General features: G+C 42.5%; 1 protein-coding gene across 8 annotated transcripts in view; it reads left to right on the top strand.

The window, feature by feature from the left end:
- The window catches only part of LOC307206171 (contactin-6-like), a 195,692-nt gene that overhangs the window by 111,288 nt on the left and 60,690 nt on the right, over positions 1-23,714 (top strand). For 7 of the 8 annotated variants that reach the window (XR_013834298.1, XM_079958976.1, XM_079958975.1 and 4 more), the window contains exons 5-8: positions 1,605-1,700; positions 5,192-5,395; positions 8,181-8,283; positions 23,049-23,227. Coding sequence is in view for 7 of the 8 variants with exons in the window: in XM_079958976.1 (XP_079815102.1) it covers positions 1,605-1,700; positions 5,192-5,395; positions 8,181-8,283; positions 23,049-23,227 (582 nt within the window). In the remaining variant the exon portion in view is untranslated. The remainder of the gene's footprint in view (positions 1-1,604; positions 1,701-5,191; positions 5,396-8,180; positions 8,284-23,048; positions 23,228-23,714) is intronic. The other variant, XM_079958980.1, reaches the window with a different exon arrangement.

Genomic DNA, 23,714 nt, shown 5'->3' with positions numbered 1-23,714 from the left:
ATATTGATCCTTAGGGCTTGCCGATCAGAAGATCGGCGGCTCGAATCCCCGTGACGGGATGAGCTCCCATTACTCTGTCCCAGTTCCTGCCAACCTAGCAGTTCGAAAGCACGTCACAGTGCAAGTAGATAAATAGGTACCACTCCAGCGGGAAGGTAAATGGTGTTTCAGTACGCTGTTCTGGTTTCACCAGAAGCAGCGTAGTCATGCTGGCCACATGACCCAGAAGCTGTACGCCGGGCTCCCTTAGCCAATAAAGCGAGATGAGCGCCGCAACCCCAGAGTCATCCACGACTGGACCTAACGGTCAGGGGTCCCTTTACATTTACCTTTTATATTGATCATTTCATTTTGTTCTCCAATTTCTGTTTAACTTGAACATAAGAGTAAAGTACTCCGTTGAGGGCAGGCAAAAAGCTATGGGAAGGAAGATAGTATGGTCTAAACTAGTATTTAGAGAATAAAAAGGGAGAATCAGGTTTGTCTAATAAAGATCTTATTGTTCACCTGTTAACGGCTCGTAACTTGTTTTAGCCAGATACTGGAGAACTCTTAATACAGACCTTTATGAAGAATGGTAGCAGAGATATGGGACATAATTCTTACGGATAAGCCAGCAGCACCCCAAAGAGAACACTGCACTTTGGGGGGAGGGACACCACAACGTTCTGTATGACATGGTTTAATTTACTTGAATATGTGTAATCTATTGAACATGGCTTCCATACTTCAGCTTCTCACATGACACTGTGGAACAATACATTTGTTTGATTTATTCTCACTGGACGGCATCACTTTACGACTTGATTCTAATGTACTATTTTTTAACGCTGTCTCTATACTTTGGGGGGGGGGTGAGTTGGTAATAATGTTATTGTTGTTTCCTTTGTCAATAAAAGATGGCAAAAAGGAGGGGGGAGGTCATGCTCAGATTTCAGTGTGCCTAGGAGAAATGCACTAGCATTTTTTCCTGTAAAACTGGCTGAATGATCAAAGCTGGTGGTAGAGGAAGAGGAAGAATAAAATGCTTTAAAAAAAAAACTAGGATGAGCATAAACTTTAAACATGTTAACTGTTGTATGAATACATAGCTATAATCTCTGACCCTAAGAGGGTGCACAGTGTATTTATGAGACTGAAACTGCTTACAGTTCAATTCAGCCACCTCTGAGTAGACAATATCTTCAAGGAGATGACAACACAAAAATTGTAAAAAGCCAAGCTCTCAGTATATAGAATCAGAGAATCATAGAGTTGGAAGAGACCACAAGGGCCATCGAGTCCAACCCCCTGCCAAGCAGGAAACACCATCAGAGCACTCCTGACATATGGTTGTCAAGCCTCTGCTTAAAGACCTCCAAAGAAGGAGACTCCACCACACTCCTATATATTTCAGCTAATAGGAAACTTACCAGTGGGACGCTGGCATACTTCAAATGAAGCTTACCAAGACAGCAGGCACTTTCCAAGAGCCAAAAAGGACCTAGGCAAATCATTTTCATGCTCATTCCTCCAAAGTCCTCCCAGTATGAACAGCAAAATGGTCTCCATGGTTTGGAAATAGAAATACCTGACAGATTTTTAATTATTTCTCTCTCTTTAAGATCTTGAAAACTTTGAAACCAAAGCAAGAAGCACCGTATCAGTCAGAGAAGGACAAGGAGTCGTTCTGCTCTGTGGACCTCCACCACACTATGGAGGTAGTATACAACATTCTTATTGCTTCCCGCTCCCGCCCCCCCCCCCCAGTATTTGTATACTGTAATTTGATGAATGTGCAACACATTTTGGGGGCATGATTTATCCTCATGCACATTCAGTATGCATAGGGTTTATGATCAGAACTAGAGAACCTGCCCATTACCATGCTGCAGAATATAAGGCTTCAGTAGTACAGTTCTGAAAGTTGAAATATACATATAGCTTGTAGGCTTTGCAGATACAGATACAGATACAGATATACAGATACAGACAAGTATAAAGTATTTCTGTTGTTCCAGCAGTTCAAGACATAACACAGACTCTGGCTCACTTCTCAAGACTGACCTTGACAGACAGCACAAGTCCCCGGATTGATAAACCGATGCGCCTTAATCACTTCTATAGTCATCACAGGGCTGTTGCAACTGGCTTTGCTGACCATCCACCTGTTGGCTTATCTCAACCTTAGAGTAATTTGTGCTCATGAAGAAAATTAACCCCTTCCTCCATGTCCAATTCCTCCAACAACAGCTACCCCCTCACTATTTTTTCTAAACTAAAAAGCCCAACTGTTGTAATGGGGTGTGGCTCCAGCCCCTTGATCATTGTGCTTGTCCTTTTCTTCAGACCAGGGGGTGGGGTGAGGGAGAAAGTGACTTACCCCAAATACCCTCTTATCACTTTTTAATCCCCCACCAGCCATTTTGGAGCATTCAATGGGTTTTAATGTGTCAGTTTAAATTGACAGAATGCAGAGGTCTCCATAGATTGTAATAGGCAGATTTAAAATTGCTGCAGACGCCCAAACAGGAGGAATGGGTGGAAGAACTGGCCAGAGTTGATGTGCACACAGAACTAGGCGTGTGTGTGTTGAGAAGGGGGGATGCAAGTTGGCTTTCCTCTGGGTTTTTATTTTCAGCTGGAACTTGCCGGAACTAAGTTCCGGCACCTCTCAGGTGGGTACGATTGCTGTTATAAGACAACAAACGAGGCATTCATTGTGAGTTCCGACACATCTTTTTCTAGGAAAATAGCACTGCCTTTCCTCATCTTGTTTATGTTCTCAGACATAATGCCTCTTTGAGGACGCCAGCTTCCTGTGCTAGCCCCATCCCTACTCTAACACACCTTTGCAATATTTCACATACTCCATTTCCCTCCCTAGATTTTATTAACTTCCTAACTACCTTATGGGGGAGGGATACTTTCAGAAGGGAAGCATCTTTGATAGATCCTAAGTGACATGCTGTTTCTAATTATAGTCACATAATATTATAGGAAGTCAGCATAAAGTTCCAGAGAAACCACTAGTGTTTACAGACTCATTATCATACTACGCTGATGTTGCAACTGGAACATAAATAATGTTTGTAAAATGGCATTGATGATGGCAAGGAGCTGGAATGGGGAAAGAGTCGACGTTTTGAAATGAATCAGTTGGCAGAGAGTTTCGCTCGGCTCATGAATTATACATTTAATTAAGGGATGCTAAACTGCTAGATTTCAAAACTTCTGATTTACTATGTTTTATTAAAAATACAATTTCCATGCCGCTCCTGCCACTGCCGGAGCCCGATAGAAAGAGCTCAGCAGTCAGCTGTCAAACTGCAGACAGCAGGAAGGAACAATTGCGACAGAAGGTGAACAGAAGCCACTGGACAGAAGAGCAGTGAGTCAGACAGATCAGAGCTGCTGGGGGATCAGAAAGGAGGTGAGCTACCAGCGCCCACTAGGAAGCAGCTACTGGGGAAAGAGGAAAAGGAAAAGTTAGCATATGAATTGTCGGTCCTCAAAGCACAGTAGTGCAAAGGAAATAAAAAAAGTGTAACTCCCAAAGTGGGAAGTATTTGAAGTGCAGAGGGTGTCTGTGAATGTCTACCATCATCTGTGTGGTTGTGCAGACTCTGAATGCCTATGATAGCCTTTTTAAAAAGTACTGTATAAACCCACTTAAAATGCCCATGCAGACTGTCGTCTGTCAGGTCAAAGTTTTAAAAACCAATCCATAGCTCATTGGATAGAACTGGAGAAGATGGGGTTAATTTAGGCAGGGAGCCCTCTTTGGTTTTAGACTCTGAAGGGCTCTTTCTTCCTACTAGTCTGGTCAAGTGTTTTCATAACTTAATGGGGGAACGACCTGTGGTTGGCACACTAACAGCGAGAACCCTTCACACGGAACATAATACTTGGGATTTGTTTTGCTTTTTTGAGTGTTAAGTATGTTCACCGTTTTCCGAGTCCGCACAAGTGCAATGGCTTTTATCGGCTAATTGAGGCAGCATACTGAGCCTAAACCATCCACTTTTGTTTGCCTTTGTTTTCACTTGCAAATTGGCATTGCTATTTGCATATGATGATCTAAGGCAACTGTGCTGTACAGACAAAGGTCTATCAAAAGTGGGCCCCTTTCTAAATCGACTGCATTGGGCCTGAATTTTAAGTACTGCTATCCCTATACTTCCTGTCCCACACATATGAGCCAAGATAGGGAGTGAAAAAGTTTGCCTCCTCTAGACACACCCTTTAGTCTTGAGTTGCTTAGATGAAGTCCTTCCAAAGGAAGTAGTGAAAGAAAGGGAAGGGTGAGTTTTGCCAGACTTTATAAAGTCATTCCAAAGAAAGCAGTCTGAAGACAGAAGACTTAGAATTGGAAAACAATGTTTGGAGCTTTCTCAAGGGTAATGTAATCCACCCACTCGCTGTATTTGTCTTCCTTAGAACTAATTCAAAATCAGTTGTTACATATAATTATCAGCTGTACTTGCAGATGTACGTGTGTCCAAGGACTGACAGTATTATATTAACCCTTTGAGGATACACTTCCTCCTATCTGATAAAAATGTGTTCCACTGCAACGTACCCAGCAACTTAGAACGAGAAAGGGAAGCTGTTAAAGTAGCCCAACACATAGGCTCCTTGCCTCCACACTGCTATCCACATTATCCCCAGGGCTGCTTCTCTCGAACCTGCTATACTTGATGACAATTCATTCTAGTGTGTGACTCATCTCCATTAAAAACTGTTCCATTGGAGATGAAAATGGGTGATTTGTGGTGGCTCAAATCATTACTGATTTTGCATTCAACAGGTGTAGAATATGTATCTGTCAACTGGTGTTCTTCCTGCCACCTAGATCCCTGGCTGGATTTTAAAATGTTCTGCTATCCATGATTTGCTGTTGACATCACTGCATCTACATGTTTTCCTAACCCTAAGGCGCTCTCATTGCAAATGGCAAATGGCAAAGAGAGTGGTGTTATTTCAGCATTTCATTTTCATTTAAAGAATGGGGAGAAAACCACTTGATCAGGAAGAGGACAATGAATGAATCAGGATGAATGAAACACTGCTTGAAGGTTTACCGTTAGAGCCTTGCTTTTCTATGTTAGTTAACTTTATCAAAAACCGAAATCACAGTTTGCCTCCAATAGTGCTATCTCTCAGAGTTTTGCTAGGAAAATATGTGTAATAAGTGTTTGATGTTTTCCAGATTTATCCTATGCTTGGATTTTCAATGATAATCCCTTATATGTTCAGGAGGACAGTCGTCGATTTGTATCTCAAGAGACAGGAAATCTATACATCGCCAAAGTGGAACCTTCTGATGTGGGCAACTACACATGTGTTGTAACCAACACAGAAGCCAAACAAAGTGTGCAGGGCCCACCCACACCCCTTGTACTCCGTAGTGATGGTAAGGCTTGTTTCGCGTACAATCTCAATTAAACCACCTTAAAAAATGCAGCCTGCCGACTTGTTAAGGTCTACAGAGGACTCTCTCTTGGTGATCCCACACAGAGTGAGGTTGGCAGTCGAGGGGTCCAGAAGAACGCTTTCTCCGTGGTAGCCCTGCAGGTTTAGAATGGCCTCCTTTCATGGGTTAATCATGACAGTATATTATTTTCATTCAGAAGACAGGTTTAGATGCACTTATTTGCTTCTCCCACCTGCGTAATTTGTGATTGTTATTAATGTTATGGTGCTTGCTTGCTTGCTTATTTATTTATTTATTATTGTTAACTGTGATTTTAATGTTACCCTTTGCTACACTGGGACTCTTGAATGAAGAGTGAACTATAAATACTTGCATAAGATATCACCTTAATATTTTTGAAGTGCAATAGATTATCACAACATTTGTGTTACCCATTTACATTAATCAAAGAGCTCTTTTTGAGTCTGAGTCTGCTCACCATTGCTAAAATGAAATAATTGAGCAAATAAGCAAAGGACGACAGAGTGGCTTAAATACACTGCAAAAGTTTTTTTCAAATGCCATTGATTTTTTTTTTTAATGAATTTTATTTTGGTGACATGCTAGAAATCCTCTGTTAGAAATTGCTAGTCCCTGGCATTTCTGGGAAGAGCAAATGACTGTTAGGCCAGTCAGTTTGTAAGGAAGATATGTCAACAGTAAACCAAGCACATTGCAGGGGAAAAATAAATCCTAATCCACACGCTAATGTTATTATTCCAAGAATGCTCAGATTCAGATGTGACAGGCTTTCATTGTTTAGAGCTACAAAGCAGAACACTAGATTTAATCCAGTTTAGTCACTGAAGTGAAAGGCACTCTTTTTATATATATAAAAAGCTTTTAATTAAATGTTTGCAGTTGAAAATACATAGCTGAGAAATCTTTTGGTGAAGTGTTTTTGAAATGGGTTGGCTCCTTCAGGCCATGGCCCCTCTTAAGTGTAGCCAAAAGGGCTCTCATAAAATGGCAACAACTACTGCAAGGCATTATGTTCCATACTGTAAAGCTGTGGGACATTTTCAGCCCAAGGGCACATTCCCCTGTGGGCACCCTGCAGGGACCACTGTCAACAGTGGGAAGGATGATTGGCATAACTGGGAAAAGCAATGTATGTGACTTTGTACAACTGCCTACATTTCAGGAGGACAAAAATAATTTTTGTTCCTGTAGCAGGGACATATTTGGCCCCTCGCCTTTTCCTCAAAGATGACTCAAGAGGATTGCAACCCAAAGGTAGGGGGTGGAGGACAGAGCCATTTGAGGCAGAGCGTGCAAGATCTCACACAATTTTGGGAAAGATATCATGCAAAATCTTGACAATCTCGCCCCAAATCAGTGCCGATGGTGGTGCCACTTCTCCACCAGCAGAGGACGTGGCAGGGCATGCAATGGTGGCAGAACAGGTGGTGGCAGCAGGAGCAGGTATGTGGTGTAGGGAGCAGCAAAACTTGTATGAACTACCTACGTGAGTCAGAACCCCGAAGTCAGACAGCAAGTCTACATGTGTAGCATTGGCTCCCTGCTGCAGAACACCAGGCCTACACCTTTTGAGATCTATCAGGCCCACTGATGTGCTCCCCCTTCAGATATATACCAGATGCTTGAGATGCCAGAGATTTTTCTTACCAGCAGTTTGAGTAATCTCCTCATTTTTAACCTGCATAAAGTATAAAAAGGTAAAGGGACCCCTGACAGTTAAGTCCAGTAGCAGAAGACTCTGGAGTTGTGGCGCTCATCTCGCTTTACTGGCCGAGGGAGCCGATGTTTGTCCGTGGACAGTTTTTCCGGGTCATGTGGCCAGCATGACTAAGCAGCTTTTGGTGAAACCAGAGTGCACATAGAAACGCTGTTTACCTTCCTGCCGGAGCAGTATCTATTTATCTACTTGCACTTTGATGTGCTTTCGAACTACTAGGTTGGCAGCAGCAGGGACCAAGCATAGGGAGCTCACCCCGTCACGGGGATTCGAACCGCCGACCTTCTGATTGGCAAGCCCAAGAGGCTTAGTGGTTTAGACCACAGCGCTACCCGCGTCCCTTGCATAAAGTATAGGTGTTTGCTCAGCACATCTATATTACATGGTTAATGTGGTTGGTGAGTAATAAGTTGTGCAGCCTGGTGGCATACTGTTACATCTATATGAAAAAAATATTTTTAAAGCATTTGAATATGTATTTAAAAAGAGAATAAAGCAGAAAAAAATACTTTAAATTCAGTGGAAATGGGATCTATTCAGCTAGTTTTGTTGAAGAAAGGCTTAAAATGATATGCGGTGGAAGGTATGAACAAAAATGTTTTGCAATTTCATCTAATGAGGGGTTTGCCCAGTTTCTCAGATGGAAACCCATTTCTCACAAGGGTTGGAGTGTGAAAGACATCCGACTTTAGGGCTGCATTTTTACAGAAATCAAGCCATCTTAGCAATTTGAAATAGAATGTAATGTGCTGCATGACAACTGCCAAATGCTAGCTTCTTTTTCACAATATGGTTCAGGAGGTCAAGGTGAAGTCACTTGTATGATTTGATTTGTAGATTTCATACTAAGCACTTGCATGGTGATGAAGTTTTCCACAGTAGCCTGCTCATGTTCTCACTGGAAGACATTTACTAGCTTCCATAAGAAGAAGTAAGGCCACAATTTTTAATGTCACACTGATAATCTGTTGTAGTAGGACAGGTCTGAGGCACAACTGTAGCGCTCCCTGTTTTGATGTTCAACAGGTGTGATGGGGGAGTACGAACCAAAGATTGAAGTGCGTTTTCCAGAAACAACACTGGCAGCAAAAGGCTCATCCGTTAAACTGGAATGCTTTGCCCTTGGAAAGTAAGGTTCTTCATTTTTTTTTCTAAAGTAAAAATAAAAAATCGCAATGCTTGTTTGCTGTAATAAAATAAGGACATTTCTCAAATAGTCTACCAAATGGGCATTGATTTGGATTTGAGTGATATCCCATGGTCATAGAAAGGTTTTTTAAATTACCTTACCTAGAAATCCTGCAGGTCTGCCTTATAGAGGACAAATATACCATCTCACCAGAGCAGGAGGCTGCCCAAACAACCCTCCTGCTGTATCCCTGCCGTTAGGCTGTGGGGAATGGGTGAATTTTCCACCAAGTCATTGGTTTTTCATGTCAACTTTTAATAGGTTGTTAGCAGTTTCCTGATAACCAAGCTCCTCCAGCTAAGCATTCATTCTCACAAAACTATAATATATCTTTCTGAAAGAATGCTGATTTTTAAGAATGTGTGTGTGTGTGTACATTTTACCAATGGTATTAAATCCTTCAGTATGAGAAACTTATGCAAACTACTGCAAATGCTTCTGCTGTCCCACTTTATGTTCCATTTATGCAAAACTGGTGGCTTTTAAACTTCAGAGTACACCTATGCTTCAACATATAAGGCTTAATTTCTGATAATTTGATCCAAATAACTTCAATATGGACACTAGTTCTTCAGATCAAGCATGCATTTCATTTCCCCCCTTAAACAGGGATAACTTAGAACAGGGGTGTCAAACTCAAATTCATCAGGGGCCGCATCAGCAGTTTGATCACCCTCAAAGGGCCGGTTGTATCTGTAGGACTATGTTGTATCTGTAGGACTATGTTGTATCTGTAGGACTATAAGCAGACCCCCCTCCCCCCCCACACACATACATCATATGTACTTATAGTACAGGAGAGAAGGGTTCAGGCAGCCGTTGGATCTGTCACATCACAGGATGGCATGCGCTCAATATAAAAACAAGTGGAGGTTTCCTGAATGCATGTAAAGTGGAGGTTTCCTGTGTAGAACGGCCGGCGCCGCTAGAGGGCAGACGTTCTCTGGCTTGTAGGCTGCCGCACATGCACTGAAGAGGCGGCTTTCTTGTGTAAAAAAAAAAAAAAGCGAGAATAAAAGGTGAAGGCTGGCGGCCGGCAGCGGCTACACGGGCCACATGACGAGGTCTGGCGGGCCGGATTCGGCCCGCGGACCTTGTGTTTGACACCCGTGACTTAGAATCATAGAATCATAGAGTTGGAAGGGACCCAAGGATCATCTAGTCCAACCCCCTGCAATGCAGGAAACCCAGCTAAAGCATCCATGAAAAAACATCCGAGGAATGAGAGTCCACAACTTCCCAAGGGAAACCGCTCCATCTTGAATTATAGTTTTGGAGTGAAAGTCCATACCATTAAAATCACGGTCAGCTCTGCCATGAGACAAGAGGAGACAATTACCTCAGGCTTTGGGTGAGGGGGCGACCAATTTCCACTCCTTCTCTTCATCCTTGCCATGGCTCCTACATCTAATTTCCCTCACCTTCCCAGCGCTTTACTGGTTAACTGATATGCAGCAGAAGTGCCTGTGCCTTGACTTTACCTCTTTTCCTCTTCCTCACTCTGAGGAACAACTCAGAGTTCTGGACGCTTGTGTATTTCCAAGTGGAAAGTACAATGATGTGTGTTGTCTCTGCATCACCTGCAAATATACGCTTACAAAACAAGCTGGGAAAGAGCTGTTAGCGTTATCCAAGCGCTAAGAAAGCTCCTGAGTGCCATTCTGTATTGTGCTGAATAGAGTCTGCTCACCTCTTGTCATGACGGATGGGTACCATTGATGGGTACTCTTACCATTGAGTTTTCCAAGCAGAGAAATTGCTGGCCTACACAACAGGCAGAAAGTGTGGTCCACCACTGCAGTGCAGGGAGGAGTGCCTGACCCAACCATCATGGTTGCCTGGTGCAAGGGAACTGGGACAGGCATGTCCCTAGGCATAGGTAGCATTGTTAGTCGCAAAGGGTTGGTAGTGTGTGGTTAATGCTGTTACTTGTAGCACCCTCAGCTCCTTGAAAAAGAGGAGCAGAGGCCTGTGAGGAGGAGGGAATCATACAGCGACTTCTCTCAGGCCAGGAACCATCAATGGGTACCCAACAAGGATGAGACCCATCCTTCTCATCACCTTTAACAGCAGTGAAGAGGCCTTATTTATTTTACAAATGTGCTGTATTAATAAAATTGTAGCCATATTCACCCATATATTGTCTCACATCTTCATTTGGGTTTAGGGGAAATGTGCCCATCTCTTATTCATTTTTAAAATAAGAAATAATTAGGGCATTCAGAAAATCAATTTGCTTTGTTTTTTTAAACATCATTGCAAATGTAGTGTCAGCTCTTCAAGTTGACCCACATTAAAGTAAAGCTTAAACTGGGGTGAGGAAACAAATTAAATTGCACATCTTTAAGATGTGAAATGCTTAAAAAATAAATAAGGAAGCATTTTCTCACCAGCTAGCTTGCTTCTTTCCAATCCTCTTGGCAAGACACCACATCTGAAATGTCAGGTTCCTGTTCCGATTTCTAGATATATTTAGGTTTACTGTGACTTCTCTAGAGTATTATGACTAAATATTTTGGTCTGATTTAAAAAAAACAAAAACCCCACAATGAGCATTTTCTAGAGAGTAAAATTTCCTCATAAAAGTTTCTTCATAAGTGTTAGATGGAATATTTGGAAAGAGAGTCCAGCAGATAAATGCTATTTCAGCCCTGCCTTCTTCTTATTCCTTGTTATGAGGGCAAACACAAATTGTGTGCATTATCTCTTAGTGGAATTAGTTTCAAAAGCTGAAGGTCAAAGGATTAATTTAGCTTTTGCTGTCTTTTATATTATTTGACAGCAGAAGACACAATTATAGTGAAATACCTGACAGAACAAAGACCAATTAGGGAGCTGGGGCCGGGGGGGGGGTGGAGAGGGAGACTTACCCAAATTACAACCACAGCAGAGTTTAGGTTTTTAAAAAGAAAGCAACAATTTGTCATAATAGACCACAGAAATAGCAGCTGGAGCTGAATTTGCCAAGAAAATAATGTAGCAACAGAGAATAAACTTGAAATTAACCCAATCCTAGGGTTTAGGTTCAGTCAAAAAAAGGGACAGAACAATCCTTTGGAGGTTGTGTGGAGAGTCCAGGCTGGGTAGAATGTCCTAAGTCCTGCTGGGCGCACAGGCCAGGGTGGGAGGTCAATGACAGCTCCCTCCCCCCTTTTCTTTTACTTGGTCATTGTAGTAATTGGTAACTGTAGAGTTAAATATTGTATCCAGTTATTATGGGTTGGAGCGAAGACTCTACTTTCTAGATTTTTGTGGTTACTTTCATTTTCCTGTGTTGTTGTGTGTTGGCCTTGCTTCTTGGGCTGGTATAAATAAAAATTATTATTATTATTATTATTATTATTATTATTATTATTATTCTGCATGCGGCCCTCCTAACTGTGTCCTAGTATAGGAGCCCAGTTGCCAGGCAGGAGTATGCAGTGTGAGGAAGTCCCTTAAGTACCCTTATTCCGTTAGAGCTCTTTGCAAACATGCAATTTTGCTCAGGGCCGAGACCTAAATAATCAAGCAGGAAAACTGGAAGGCTGAACCACTTAATTATTATGCCCTTTTGGAACTTATTTCCCCCACCCCATGTCAGTGTTTGGTGCCAAAAGCCACCGGCACAGCTTTTCTCATCTCTGCTTTGTCTCATTTGTTTAACCAGGCATGGTCGTAATTATCTGAGCTGCAAATTTAATTTTATTGTGAAGTATCCTGAGAGGAGTGACATGAATGATGCAGCACAGATACTGCATGATTGACCGAGGGTTATTCTGCATGCGCCTTCATTTGAAGGGAGAGACAAGGTTTGCTTATTGGCTATTCCTGCGTTGTTCCAGTCAAACTGAAATTGATGCCCAGTGTGACTAGACTTGTCACTTCGAAGAAAATATTTTTTCTTCTCTGTTTTAATTTGGTAACTTATGGATTCCTGGGCCTGCTGCCTGTTCTGTAGGATATAAATAAAATAGTGACTGCAGCCAGTGTTCTTTCAATGCTTTGGAGCATTCAGGCAAACGAATTATAGATTTATCTTCACTGCCATAGATGCACATTTCTGCACTGTGTCCACTTATTCATGCTGAAGTGTGTAGGGGGGGTGTCTTAATTATTTGTGAAGCATAACACATTTGAGATCTTGTAATTCCTTTTACACAAAGCTATGTTTGCATCAGTGGCTATCATGCCAAAAAACACCCCTTTATCTGCATCTTTTAAACGAGGAAACATGGCCTCATTAATACTATTATTAGCATAATGCAAACATCAGTACCACAGTGACATCTGCAATTATATCCAACTTGCAACCAAACCACAGATTACACTAATGCAAATGCAAAAACCAGGTCAGACTGAGGACAGAGGGCATCATGTGCTGCGCTGTCACAGGGAATAATAAAAAAGTACAGTACACTAATGAAGCAAGTTATGGTAGTACAACTGTGCCACTACAAAGGAGTTGCAAAATGCTGCATATTACTCAAAAATTACCATAAAGTATGCTATCTCCAGGAAAGGAGTGAAACATGATTCTACCCAGTACGTTTCCGAGCACAATTCAAAGTGTTGGTGCTGACCTTTAAAGCCCTAAATGGCCTCGGTCCAATATATCTGAAGGAGTGTCTCCACCCCCATCGTTCTACCCGGACACTGAGGTCCAGCGCCGAGGGCCTTCTGGTGGTTCCCTCACTGCGAGAAGCCAAGTTACAGGGAACCAGGCAGAGGGCCTTCTTGGTAGTGGCGCCCTCCCTGTGGAACGCCCTCCCTCCAGATGTCAAAGAGAACCACAACTACCAGACTTTTAGAAGACATCTGAAGGCAGCCCTGTTTAGGGAAGCTTTTAATGTTTGATGTATTACAGTATTATAATATTATTATTTTTTTTGGAAGCTGGCGGGGGTATAAATAATTTGGCAGATGGGTGGGGTATAAATTATTGTTGTTGTTGTTATTATTATTATTATTATTATTTTGACAGTTTACAGACTGGACATGGCAGGACAATATTACAATTATTTTTTAAAAAGCCACTCTTGCAGCTTGGTGTGGTTGGGAAAGATTTGACCAAACTGTTTAAGTGATAAAGTGGAATGTTTCGGTGGGTAAAATCGCTGCCAAAATTGGGAACAGGTTTTCGAGGGGTGTGTTGAATCCTTTCTGGAGCAGGAGTATGCCATTTACCATTTTAGAAGTACTTGCACCAGGACTTTTGGCTATGCAACAGAATTTCCCTTCCCACTTTTCATGTGCATCCCCTCCCTCCCAATCCCTCTCCAAATATACTACATAGGGTTCAGAGAACCCCCCTAATGTGCTTAGGGTGGCCAAACAAGACTTCACCAGCATTGGGTACATTGCAATAACAATTTAGTGTCTGAAAGTTGGCAGCTTGTGGGAAATTCAAGTTGAAGCTGGCCTAAATCAAAGCAGTCAAGCTTCTGGCAAGAATTCCAATTCTGAACGTCTTCAGGGTTTGTTCTTCAAAATGGGAATTGAAATTTTGCTTTGAAATTTCTCATTAAAAAAAATGGACTGGCATAATTGAAAAACCCTGTAAAGTTTGAATATTGCAAATATTAACTTCATGTCGAAAAGTATCCCATAAGTATTTCAAGCATATTTTGCCCAGTTATATGCTTTCCTTCCGAATCACTATCGCATCCAGTATCAGGGGAGAAACATACAATATACTGTTGTTAGCAAAGGTTATTTTTTCTGATTATATTATTAGACACAAGGTATAAACACTAGAGTATGGAATTACTTACTAATGGGTATTTGTAGAACTGAAGTAATAAAGTGAAATCTGCCCTTAATTCAAACACTGTTTTTCCAGTGTCTTTAAATTATCTCATAAAACATGGACTCTGATTAAAATGAACAGTAGCAAAACCTCTCTCTTTGGATATGAAATTTTAATGTGGTCTTTTTGCAAGAGTTCTTTTTCCCCCTTGTTAAAATATTTCCACTTCTTAGTTGCAATGGATCACTGCTAAGCAGGCCTTTCATAATGAATTGAGAGTCATGTGTCGCCACAGCTTCAGAACCAAAATCTCATTCCAAGTATGTTTACTCAGGAGTCCAATTGATTCATATAAGACATTTCCATGTAAGGGTATAAATTACTGTAACCTCTTCACATGAACCTGAGGCCAGGTGAATGCCATTATTTTCGTAGTTGTTCTTATATTGTTCTAGGAATGTATGAACAACTCTAAGAGTAGCCTTAACAAATTATAGTTCCCAGGATTCTTTGGGGGAAGCCATGACTGTTGAAAGTGGTATGACACTGCTTTAAATGTATAGTGCAGATATGACCTGTGTGCATAATTTGGCTCCATCCCATTTTTGGATTGACCTGGGGTTTATTTATTTTTTTGCAAAAATGTGCATTTAAATAACTTTCAAATAAGTATTTTTTACTTTCAAAATAGGCATTCTTAACTGTATTTTTCTTGCAAAATACATATTATGAAGTGTATTTTGATTATATATAATCAGTCAAGAACTTCATAGAAACATCTTAGAAGTGCAGATTCGGTTCTGATCTGTACATTAGTCCAAGAAGATCAGTTCATAGATTCTGACCAGATGTCAGGAACCAGATTAAAGTGTATTGCTCTGAGGAAGAATGGTGGGAACCCCCCCCTCCCTCTGTGCAAGGGCCTGATCCTGAAGCTCCTCTGAAGCAGGAGGATAGTATCGACCTAGAGCAACGGTTTGCGGAAGAACACAGTTCAGAAACTGACAGTTGGGCTAGGCTGGGAGAAGAACAACCAAGGGGAGAGGAATGGGAAGAGAGAGAGCTGGCTGAATCTCCCTCACTAGAAAGTGATCAGGCCATGAGCCCCTAGAGCCCGGCATCTGGATAGGGTAGCTTCTCGGAAGACTCAGTGGTGGAGGGATCATATGGTGAGGAGAACGGATCCTGAATGTTTGTGTTCAAGAAACCTCTCTCTTGCTGCAAAAGACTGCTTTCACTTTGTGCTGTTGCGTGTCGAGGTCCCCAGGGCCACCCCAAATAACCCACACATCACACAGAAATTTTGTTTAAGGTTTTTGGCATAATTTTGGCCACAACTTTATTAAAATACAAAAATGTGACTGGTTGCTTAGGCATTGGTTGTGACTATCTGCCCCCCAGTGGGGGACAGACTGACATTCCACACGCCTGTGAAAGTCAGAAAAGGGGAATACATTTGGGGGTGGTGACGGAGCAGGGAGCCTGCCCTCAGCCCTCCCCAAATGCAACCAGGAGCTCTTGTGTGGCTCTAGCCCCTTGACAGGGTTCGGACAAAAGCAATAGTGAGCCCCTGTACTCCTTTAACAGAATCCCTTGCAGCAGCAGCATTAGAGGGGCAGGCACAGCCAATCCATGCCCCTCAACCAATCAAACCATAAACCAATGCCTAACTGCAACCTTACAAGTTGTGACGATTTGCTACGCAGTAGGCAAAAACAAAATGGCACCAGCCAATCAGCAGATGGACAAAATTCCTACTGGGCCCCTGCCCCAAGAGCAGACGACCCCATGACAGGCATAGCAAGGTCAAAGCAAAGAACCCTAAAGATAGGGAGGGAGGGACAGGCAATCTGATGCACGGGTGAAAAGAGGAAGCTCTACACCTCGTGCAGGGAGTTTTAACATTTCTGGTTGTCAGTCAACAAATGGCAACATTAACTTCTTCCCAACAACAAGGGAAGCCCAATCACAACAGTGGCCAATGATCGATTAGCCCGCCCCACAACTTTGGAGTGTCCTGTCGGCCCCCACCACAACATGTGCTCTCCATGAAGGAGAACACGCTTTATCTACAGGGAGGGGGAAGGTAAGCCTTGCCAGGCTACCTGACACCAGATCAGGTCAATTCATATCAAAATTCATAAAGATCAACTTCCTAGAGCATCCTTATTGATCCCACACAGCACTCTGTGATAATAGTCTCTACCCAGAATTGCTGAGGATTGGCTAAGTGACGTAGTGTTGGCTTTGGGCTTTTCTTTGAACAGCACGAACAAATTCATTGCACTTTCTTTTCTTCCCCAGCTGTTTGGAACTAAAACACAGCCTTCATGTTGTCCAGGAGACACACAAGCTTTCTCAGTGTCAGCATCTTGTACATTTCCTCCACACACGAAAACATGTGAATGCTGCATTTTGGGTGTGATGTTGTGGGGCAACAGGAAGTTTGTGGAACCTGTGGATTTGGTTTCTTTTCAGCAAGATAATATTGAAAGCTGTTCAGCAACATTCTAATATTGAAAACTGTTCAGCAATATCCTAATACTCATCAGGTAAAAGGCCCCTGAATCCATCTGTTGACCCATATATAAAGGCTTCCTATCTTTGCAGCATGCACCACATGTTCTCATTTGCTAGCCTTCACCTGCCAAATGGGCATATCCATACACATTCAGAGAGAATCCTCTTTGTTCCTGTCTACTACAGCCTGACCTAAATATTTCTGCAGTACAAAAGATATTCTCCTCTTCATGATAAGCAGCCTACCATTTCTCTATACATTGTCATACTGGGATTATGGCTTCTGCTTGCCTCCTATTAACACAAAGGGAACACATGGAGAGTTGCAGCAAAGATGCATGAACCCAAATGCAGGCAGCAATGGGAATTCCAGATATTATACCACAGCAAAGTGTCCTGGTTTAGTTGGGGCCGCCCTACTCTGCAGCACAATTGATAATCCACCCCTGCCTAGAACTCCTTATCACTCTCTTGATTCTTGTATCATTTCTTGCAGCTCAGCACAAAGCCATTATCCTTGGGAGAGAATAAAGCACAGCTAAGTGTTTAATGCAACAACTTATCTAAGTAAAGCAATGGTAATGCACACACTGCCTTTATGTGTCAGACAGCTTTAGTCTCATGGAAAAGAATAAAAATACACAGGCACACACAAAAGAAGGAAAGGGACAAGGGAGAGGAGGAGGAGGAGGAAAGGACTTGTTGGGAAATATCCCTGAGGAAGTAATTATGAGTATTTGATATGGAAAAGGAAAACAAGAGGACAGACTCATCGCAGGACACAGTAAACCTGAGCTGACAGCCTGACAGAAGAGGCTTCTCCTCATGGAGTGCTGCCTCTAGCTTTGGTGGTTCATTGCCAACTTTGTCTTATTCCAGAAGTTACATTTTAAAAAGACTGTGCAGTTTATAGAGCTTAGAAAAGTATGTAAATGGTTCATTTCTGGGTAAGATAAGTGTAGGTGGTGAGTTCTTAATTTCCCCCATCCTCTACTAAAATGAGTGTTTTTAATTTAATTGTTGAGAGTTCCTGCTGTTTTTAAACAAACAAAACAAAACACCATCAAAATCGACGATGGGCTTGGAATCAAATTCTGTAACCAGTTTTAATGAAAAGAAGTCATTTGCCTATGGCTAAAATATGTGACATTGGTTTAAAAGCCTGTAATACCCTCAAGAATGCCACCCATGATCTATATCAATCTACTACAAGTCTACTCCAATTACATCTCTTCTTTGACCTGATCAGAAAATGTTTCACAGTCATACAAGATATGATAGAAGTTTGAAAAATGAGTTCCAATTAGAGAAGCACTTCTTGGTATGGATGCCCAAGTCTACATTAGAAATGAAAAATAACAACTGACAGTGAAGGGCTGGATGGAACACAAACTTTGCATGGATCAGGTTTCAAGCCAAGTCCCCAGGATCTCTAGTTAAAGCGTTAGCTGGGGACAGATCAAACACACCCAATAGGTAGTACCAACAATGGCATGAAATGCTAGAATTCAAGAGGCACCATTTTATTCTTGAAAACTCTCACAGAGGGAAGAGTTTCCCTGGTCACAGAACCTGAGAACAGTTCCCCTGCCATTTTTTCACATACTGTAGTCTTTGCCCCCTCATTCCATTCACTTATGGATTAAGGAAGAGCCCAGTGGCTCTCCTATGTTTCAGGCATTAGTCTACCCCAGACCTACCAGGAGACGTCAGGAACTGAACCCGGGTCCTTTTGCATGGAATGCCCTACTTCTGAGTAGCAGCTTTTCCACTCAGTGGGCAGCATAATTGTTACCTAAGTTTACAATATTATCTGAGTTGTCCCTGCAGGTACCGGTGCTAACAATATGTCTGTCTGAAATGTTTGCCAGTCAGAATAGATCCTACTGGACTAGATAGGGGTGGCCAGGCTGCTTTTTGGCTCTGCAAAACTGTGTCAGGAGAGAATGCTCTTGTGTCAGGTGTGAGATACATGGGTATGGTTGGTGGAAGAAGGCCTTGTGGGCCAAATTCAAACTCTTGGTGGGCCAAGTTTCATCTGTGGGTTGGAGGTTCCTTGCTCCTGAAATAGACTAGTTGTCTAGCAAAGTATAAAGCAGCTTTGTAGGATCACAATACTGTAGAGTTGTGGGTTTTTCGATTCTGCAGACATTGATTAGGTCTGGGCCAAGTCTACAAAGGTAGCGTGAGCCCCAAGTTCTCCAGTGGAAAGGTGTTTTGGATTTCCACAAGCAAAAAGCCAGAAGGTTAAGCAATTGTATTTGTTTTATTTAGTAAAACAAGTTATACCCCACCATTCCACTATAAAATGGCATTCAGAGCAACCAGTAACACCCCCTAAAATATACCGTATTTTTCGCTCTATAACACGCACCTGACCATAACACGCACATCGTTTTTAGAGGAGGAAAACAAGGGGAAAAACATTCTGAATGAAACAGTGGATGTATCATTTTTGGGCTTCATGCTGTGGCCACAGACATGTGATCTGATGGTGAATTTGGGGTGACCCAATGCAAAAATCCTGAGAATTCCTGTGGATCCATGCTTTGTAACCACATTTTTGCACCATTGCAGCCCCAGGCAACAGTGGGTGCGTGATTTTTTTGGTGCAGGCTGTAGCCATGGACATGCTTTGTGATCTGATGGTGAATTTGGGGTGACCCAATGCAAAGATCCTGAGAATCCCTGTGGATCCATGCTTTGTAACCACATTTTTGCACCATTGCAGCCCCAGGCAACAGTGGGTGCGTGATTTTGGGGGGGGGGGCAGGCTGTAGCCATGGACATGCTATGTGATCTGATGGTGAATTTGGGGTGACCCAATGCAAAGATCCTGAGGATCCATGTGGATCTATGCTTTGTAACCACATTTTAAGTGGGGAGCGAAGGAAAAACAAAGAAGGGACATGAGAGGGGTGTGCAGAGAAGCAGCTGGCTAAGAATGCAGGAGAGGGATGGAGCACAGAGAGGAATTCCCCTCTGCTTGCCTGGAGGGGAGGGGCTTTCCCTGCTCTTTGTTCCGTTTCAGCAAACACAGCAAGGAAACAGAGGTGGGTGGGCAGTAAGACCCTGAGGCAGAATGCAGGAAAGCAGCCGCTTCCTCTTTTCAGATTTCCCTTCTCCGTGAAGCGCCGCGATTTGATTTTTGCCTGATTTTTCGGCTCCAGGGGCCACACATTCGCTCTATAACACGCACAGACATTTCCCCTTCCTTTTTAGGAGAAAAAATCAGCGTGTTATAGAGGGAAAAATATGGTAACACAAACATAAACAATTCAAATGTTATACAGTCATACCTCGGGTTACAGCCGCTTCAGGTTGCATTTTTTCGGGTTGCGGACCACTGAAACCCAGAAGTACCAGAACGGGTTACTTCCGGGTTTTGGCAGTGGTGCATGCACAGACACGCTAAATCGCGCTTTGCGTATGTGCAGAAGCGCCAAATTGCAACCCGTGCATGCACAGACGCGGGTTACGAACGTGCATCCCGCATGGATCACATTCGCAATCCGAGCATCCACTGTACAAAACTGATAGGAAGATAGTACTGCTTAAATATGAGAGTGCTTCAAAAGTGCAGAGTCTCGGGAAAAGATGTTGTACTTACAATGGATCACACCTGCCAAGAAGACTCATGAGATGAAACATTAGGATAATGGCCATATTTCTTAATATAACAGCTTGGAAGAACTGCAAACAGTTTAACCAGTCAACCAAATTCAGAAAGTACAGACAAGTGAGAATTTTAGTTAATTCTGGTAGAACAGCATCCCTTCAGATCCTTTAGCATGTCATACAGTTGCAGACGGTGACTCCCCAGCAAACTGGGCAGCAGCGGGGGGCTTGATTACTAGGTGAGCCTTAAATGTGAATTCCAATCTGGGTGCTACTGTCCAGCATTCACACAAAATGTGCATGTTGGGCCTTAAAGGACATCCCCCCATAAGTCCCACCAGTCCTACTGCCTGGCAAATCACTAAAGGGTATCCTTAACCCAATAATGCCTCAGTGAACCTGCTGTTTCTCTCCCCAACCACCTTACCTGCCCACACTCCTTATACAAAGGTTGAAGAGCTTTGGATGAAGATCCATCAGCCCCCCCCCCCACATGGTCCTCCCCTCAACCTGCTCCCTTTGGGAGTGTTTTCCTTGAGGAAGGAGAAAAACAAATGCACACCTGCTACAAGAATAATATTACTTCTGCTTATTGGTTTCTATCTCCATATAGCAGTGGTTCCCAATTAGCTAAGTGTTAGAAGTCCTGCTCCATGATTGCAGTCATGGGATTGTTGTCTTTCACATGACGGTATATGTTTTGACTCCACAGAGTGGGAAGTGACAAAGACAGGATGTTTGTGTTATTATGTTCCATGAAGTGGGACTATTGTCCTTTGTTCTTTTTCTCTTTGCTGTCTAGAGAGAGAGGGAGCCATGTTGCAGTGCTCCGTGTGTGTTTATATGTAAATAAAGTAGATTAGCCAAAATGCTGAATTGCTGAGCTCTGTCATGCAAGGTGCGCAAACTCGGTGGATCCCTAAGTGTGCCGATATCTGTTGGCATCGGTTGCTGTGATGTTCAGGCTGAAGAAAGCTTTTGAAACTCCCAAATGATCGACCAGGAGGGAGAGAACATGCCTACTCGAGTGTAGGCTGACCCTCCTGTTTTTCAAAAGCAAAGCCATGGGCGTCCTGCTTTTAAAAATTTTGTTATCTCTATGGTAGTTTTTGTTATGTGAATGGTGCCACAGACCCCTTTGGGTGGGTTACAAGGCCCCCCTGTGGTCCATGAATCACCACTTGGGAACCACTTCTTCTATACAATATTATTCAGGATTCAAACACTGGTAAAACCTGCAGCTGATTCCATGTAGTGGGACACAGGCCCATGTGCCTACTTCCTACTGCACCTTGGAAGTGGATTGTGCAAACTCAAAGCCCCAAGTTGCTCAGTAAAAGATGGAGAGCCAGACAATGGCCACCATCTACCCAACCAACACTTTTTTTGTGATTATTTACATGAATCAGAACAGTTTGTGTCGGATAGATTTGCATCACATCTGAAACTTTGCATATTTCTTTCTGTGGCAGCGGCGGCGGCAACAGCGTTATTGCCAACACTGCCTCAAAGTCTCTGTTAAAAGCTGTTCTGAAGGCATTTTTCAGTTTTTCTGCTGCAGCAAAGCAGCTTATTTTCCTTTGCAGGAGCATGAAAGGCTGCCGTGAAATGCAAGACTATTAATATTTCAAAGTGTTCTGGTGACATAATAAATCAAGAAAGTGAGCCTTGTGTGTTTTCTGATGTTGCCAGAAACTCTAGAAGTATTTATAGCCGTGTTCACACTTGAGTGTTTTATCATATAAAGAACATTGATCTAAATATAAATTAAAATGATAAAAAGCTATAAAAATGCAAAACAAAGCATTGCTCTCCCTAGTCGATAAAAGTTCTCCTTATTCCAGTCTCTCTAGGCCCCGCCTTCTGCTCATCACTCCTTTGCCTTTTGCTTGTAATTTATAATTCTCAGCTTCCTCTTTTAGTGTCATGTCTAATGTTCCATAGGTTTGATTTGTAGTGATCCACTCAAACAGAGTAAAGCTTTTGTTTGTTGTAAAATGCAACCAGTTTGAGGCTAGTTTGCGTGTGGTTTCCTTCTCTGCGCTATTCTCTCTGCAGATTCACATTTCTTGTTCCTGCCTGAGGGGATGGATTTGAGTTAGATTATCTTTAAGGCACCTTCAACGCTGTGCTTTGCTTCCTCTTAGACATTTCAAGTGCATCTCAGCAACAGTAGCAAGGCTTCTAGGATCTCTACTCCTAGATCTTGTCATTAAGCAGGCTTATTGTGAAAATAAAACATCATGTTTCATGTGATGTTTGCAAGCATGTGTGTGTGTATGTGTATTTGTGGAAATACATGTATTGCAAGTCTGTTTTGTGCAATGACTGCAAACAGCTGCTCTCCCTTTTCAATTTCCCTACAAATCATTTACTTAGTGCATTCACATCCCACCTTTTTCTCTGAGGAGCTCAAGATGAGGCACATGGTTCTCCCCATCGTCATGTAATCTCCACAACAAACACTGTGAGGTTGGTTAAGCTGAGAGGCAGTGACTGGCCCAAGGTCACACAGTGAGCTTCATGGCCAAGGGGGAGATTTGAAACCTGTATCTCCCAGATCTTAGGCCGAGACTCTAACCACTGCACCTCACAGGCTCTCAGTAGCACCAAACATTTGGAAAATGGAGCCTTGACAGATTTTAGGAATAGTTGTGTATTTCAGTTTGAAATGGAACCTCTCCCCCACCACCACCTTATATTGTATATAACATCAAATAACTTCTTAAGTTTTTTGGTGGTTGCTGATAATTTCAAAAGTTCAAGGATTTACTTTCTCCCTTCATATAAAAAGTATTACGTAGGCTCTTACGTTTTCTAATGACTTATATTCATTTAGTCCAGTTCCCAGTATCATCTGGAGGAAATCTGATGGTAGCCCATTGGCTAGAAAAATCCACACATCCAAAGGAATCCTTGAAATCCCAGACTTTCAGCAAGAAGACGAAGGCTCCTACGAATGCATTGCAGGAAACATTCGGGGAAGGAATGCTGCAAAAGGCCAGCTGCTTATATATGGTGAGAAAATTGAATTATTTCCAGATAGAATACCAGCACTATTGAGAAATACTACTTACACCCTTTGTTTAGTCCTCACAGGAAGAAATCAAGGACAAAAATAATAAAATGACTGGTGAGCTGAAATGTTGTTCAGAATTCAGTGAATATGAAATATTGTGCATCAGTGGTAGATTAAAAATGTAGCTCATAGCATCCTAGGGCTACAAAGGTAAATACAAAGAAAAATGGAAGGGGAAAGTGGTTTCATACATACAAAATATTAAGTGGCCGAGAGAAATTTTGGCATCTCCTCTTCCCCCCGTTAAGGGACAGGGGTAGCACTGTGGGTTAAACCACAGAGTCTAGGACTTGCCTATCAGCAGGTTGGCGGTTCGAATCCCCGCGACGGGGTGAGCTCCCGTTGCTCAGTCCCTGCTCCTGCCAACCTAGCAGTTCAAAAGCACATCAAAGTGCAAGTAGATAAATAGGTACCGCTCCGGCGGGA

The sequence above is a fragment of the Podarcis cretensis genome (assembly GCF_951804945.1).
Source record: "Podarcis cretensis genome assembly, chromosome: 2".
Taxonomy (NCBI): Eukaryota; Metazoa; Chordata; class Lepidosauria; order Squamata; family Lacertidae; genus Podarcis; species Podarcis cretensis.
Note: the sequence above shows the minus strand (reverse complement) of the source record. Positions and strands in the feature narration are given on the sequence as shown.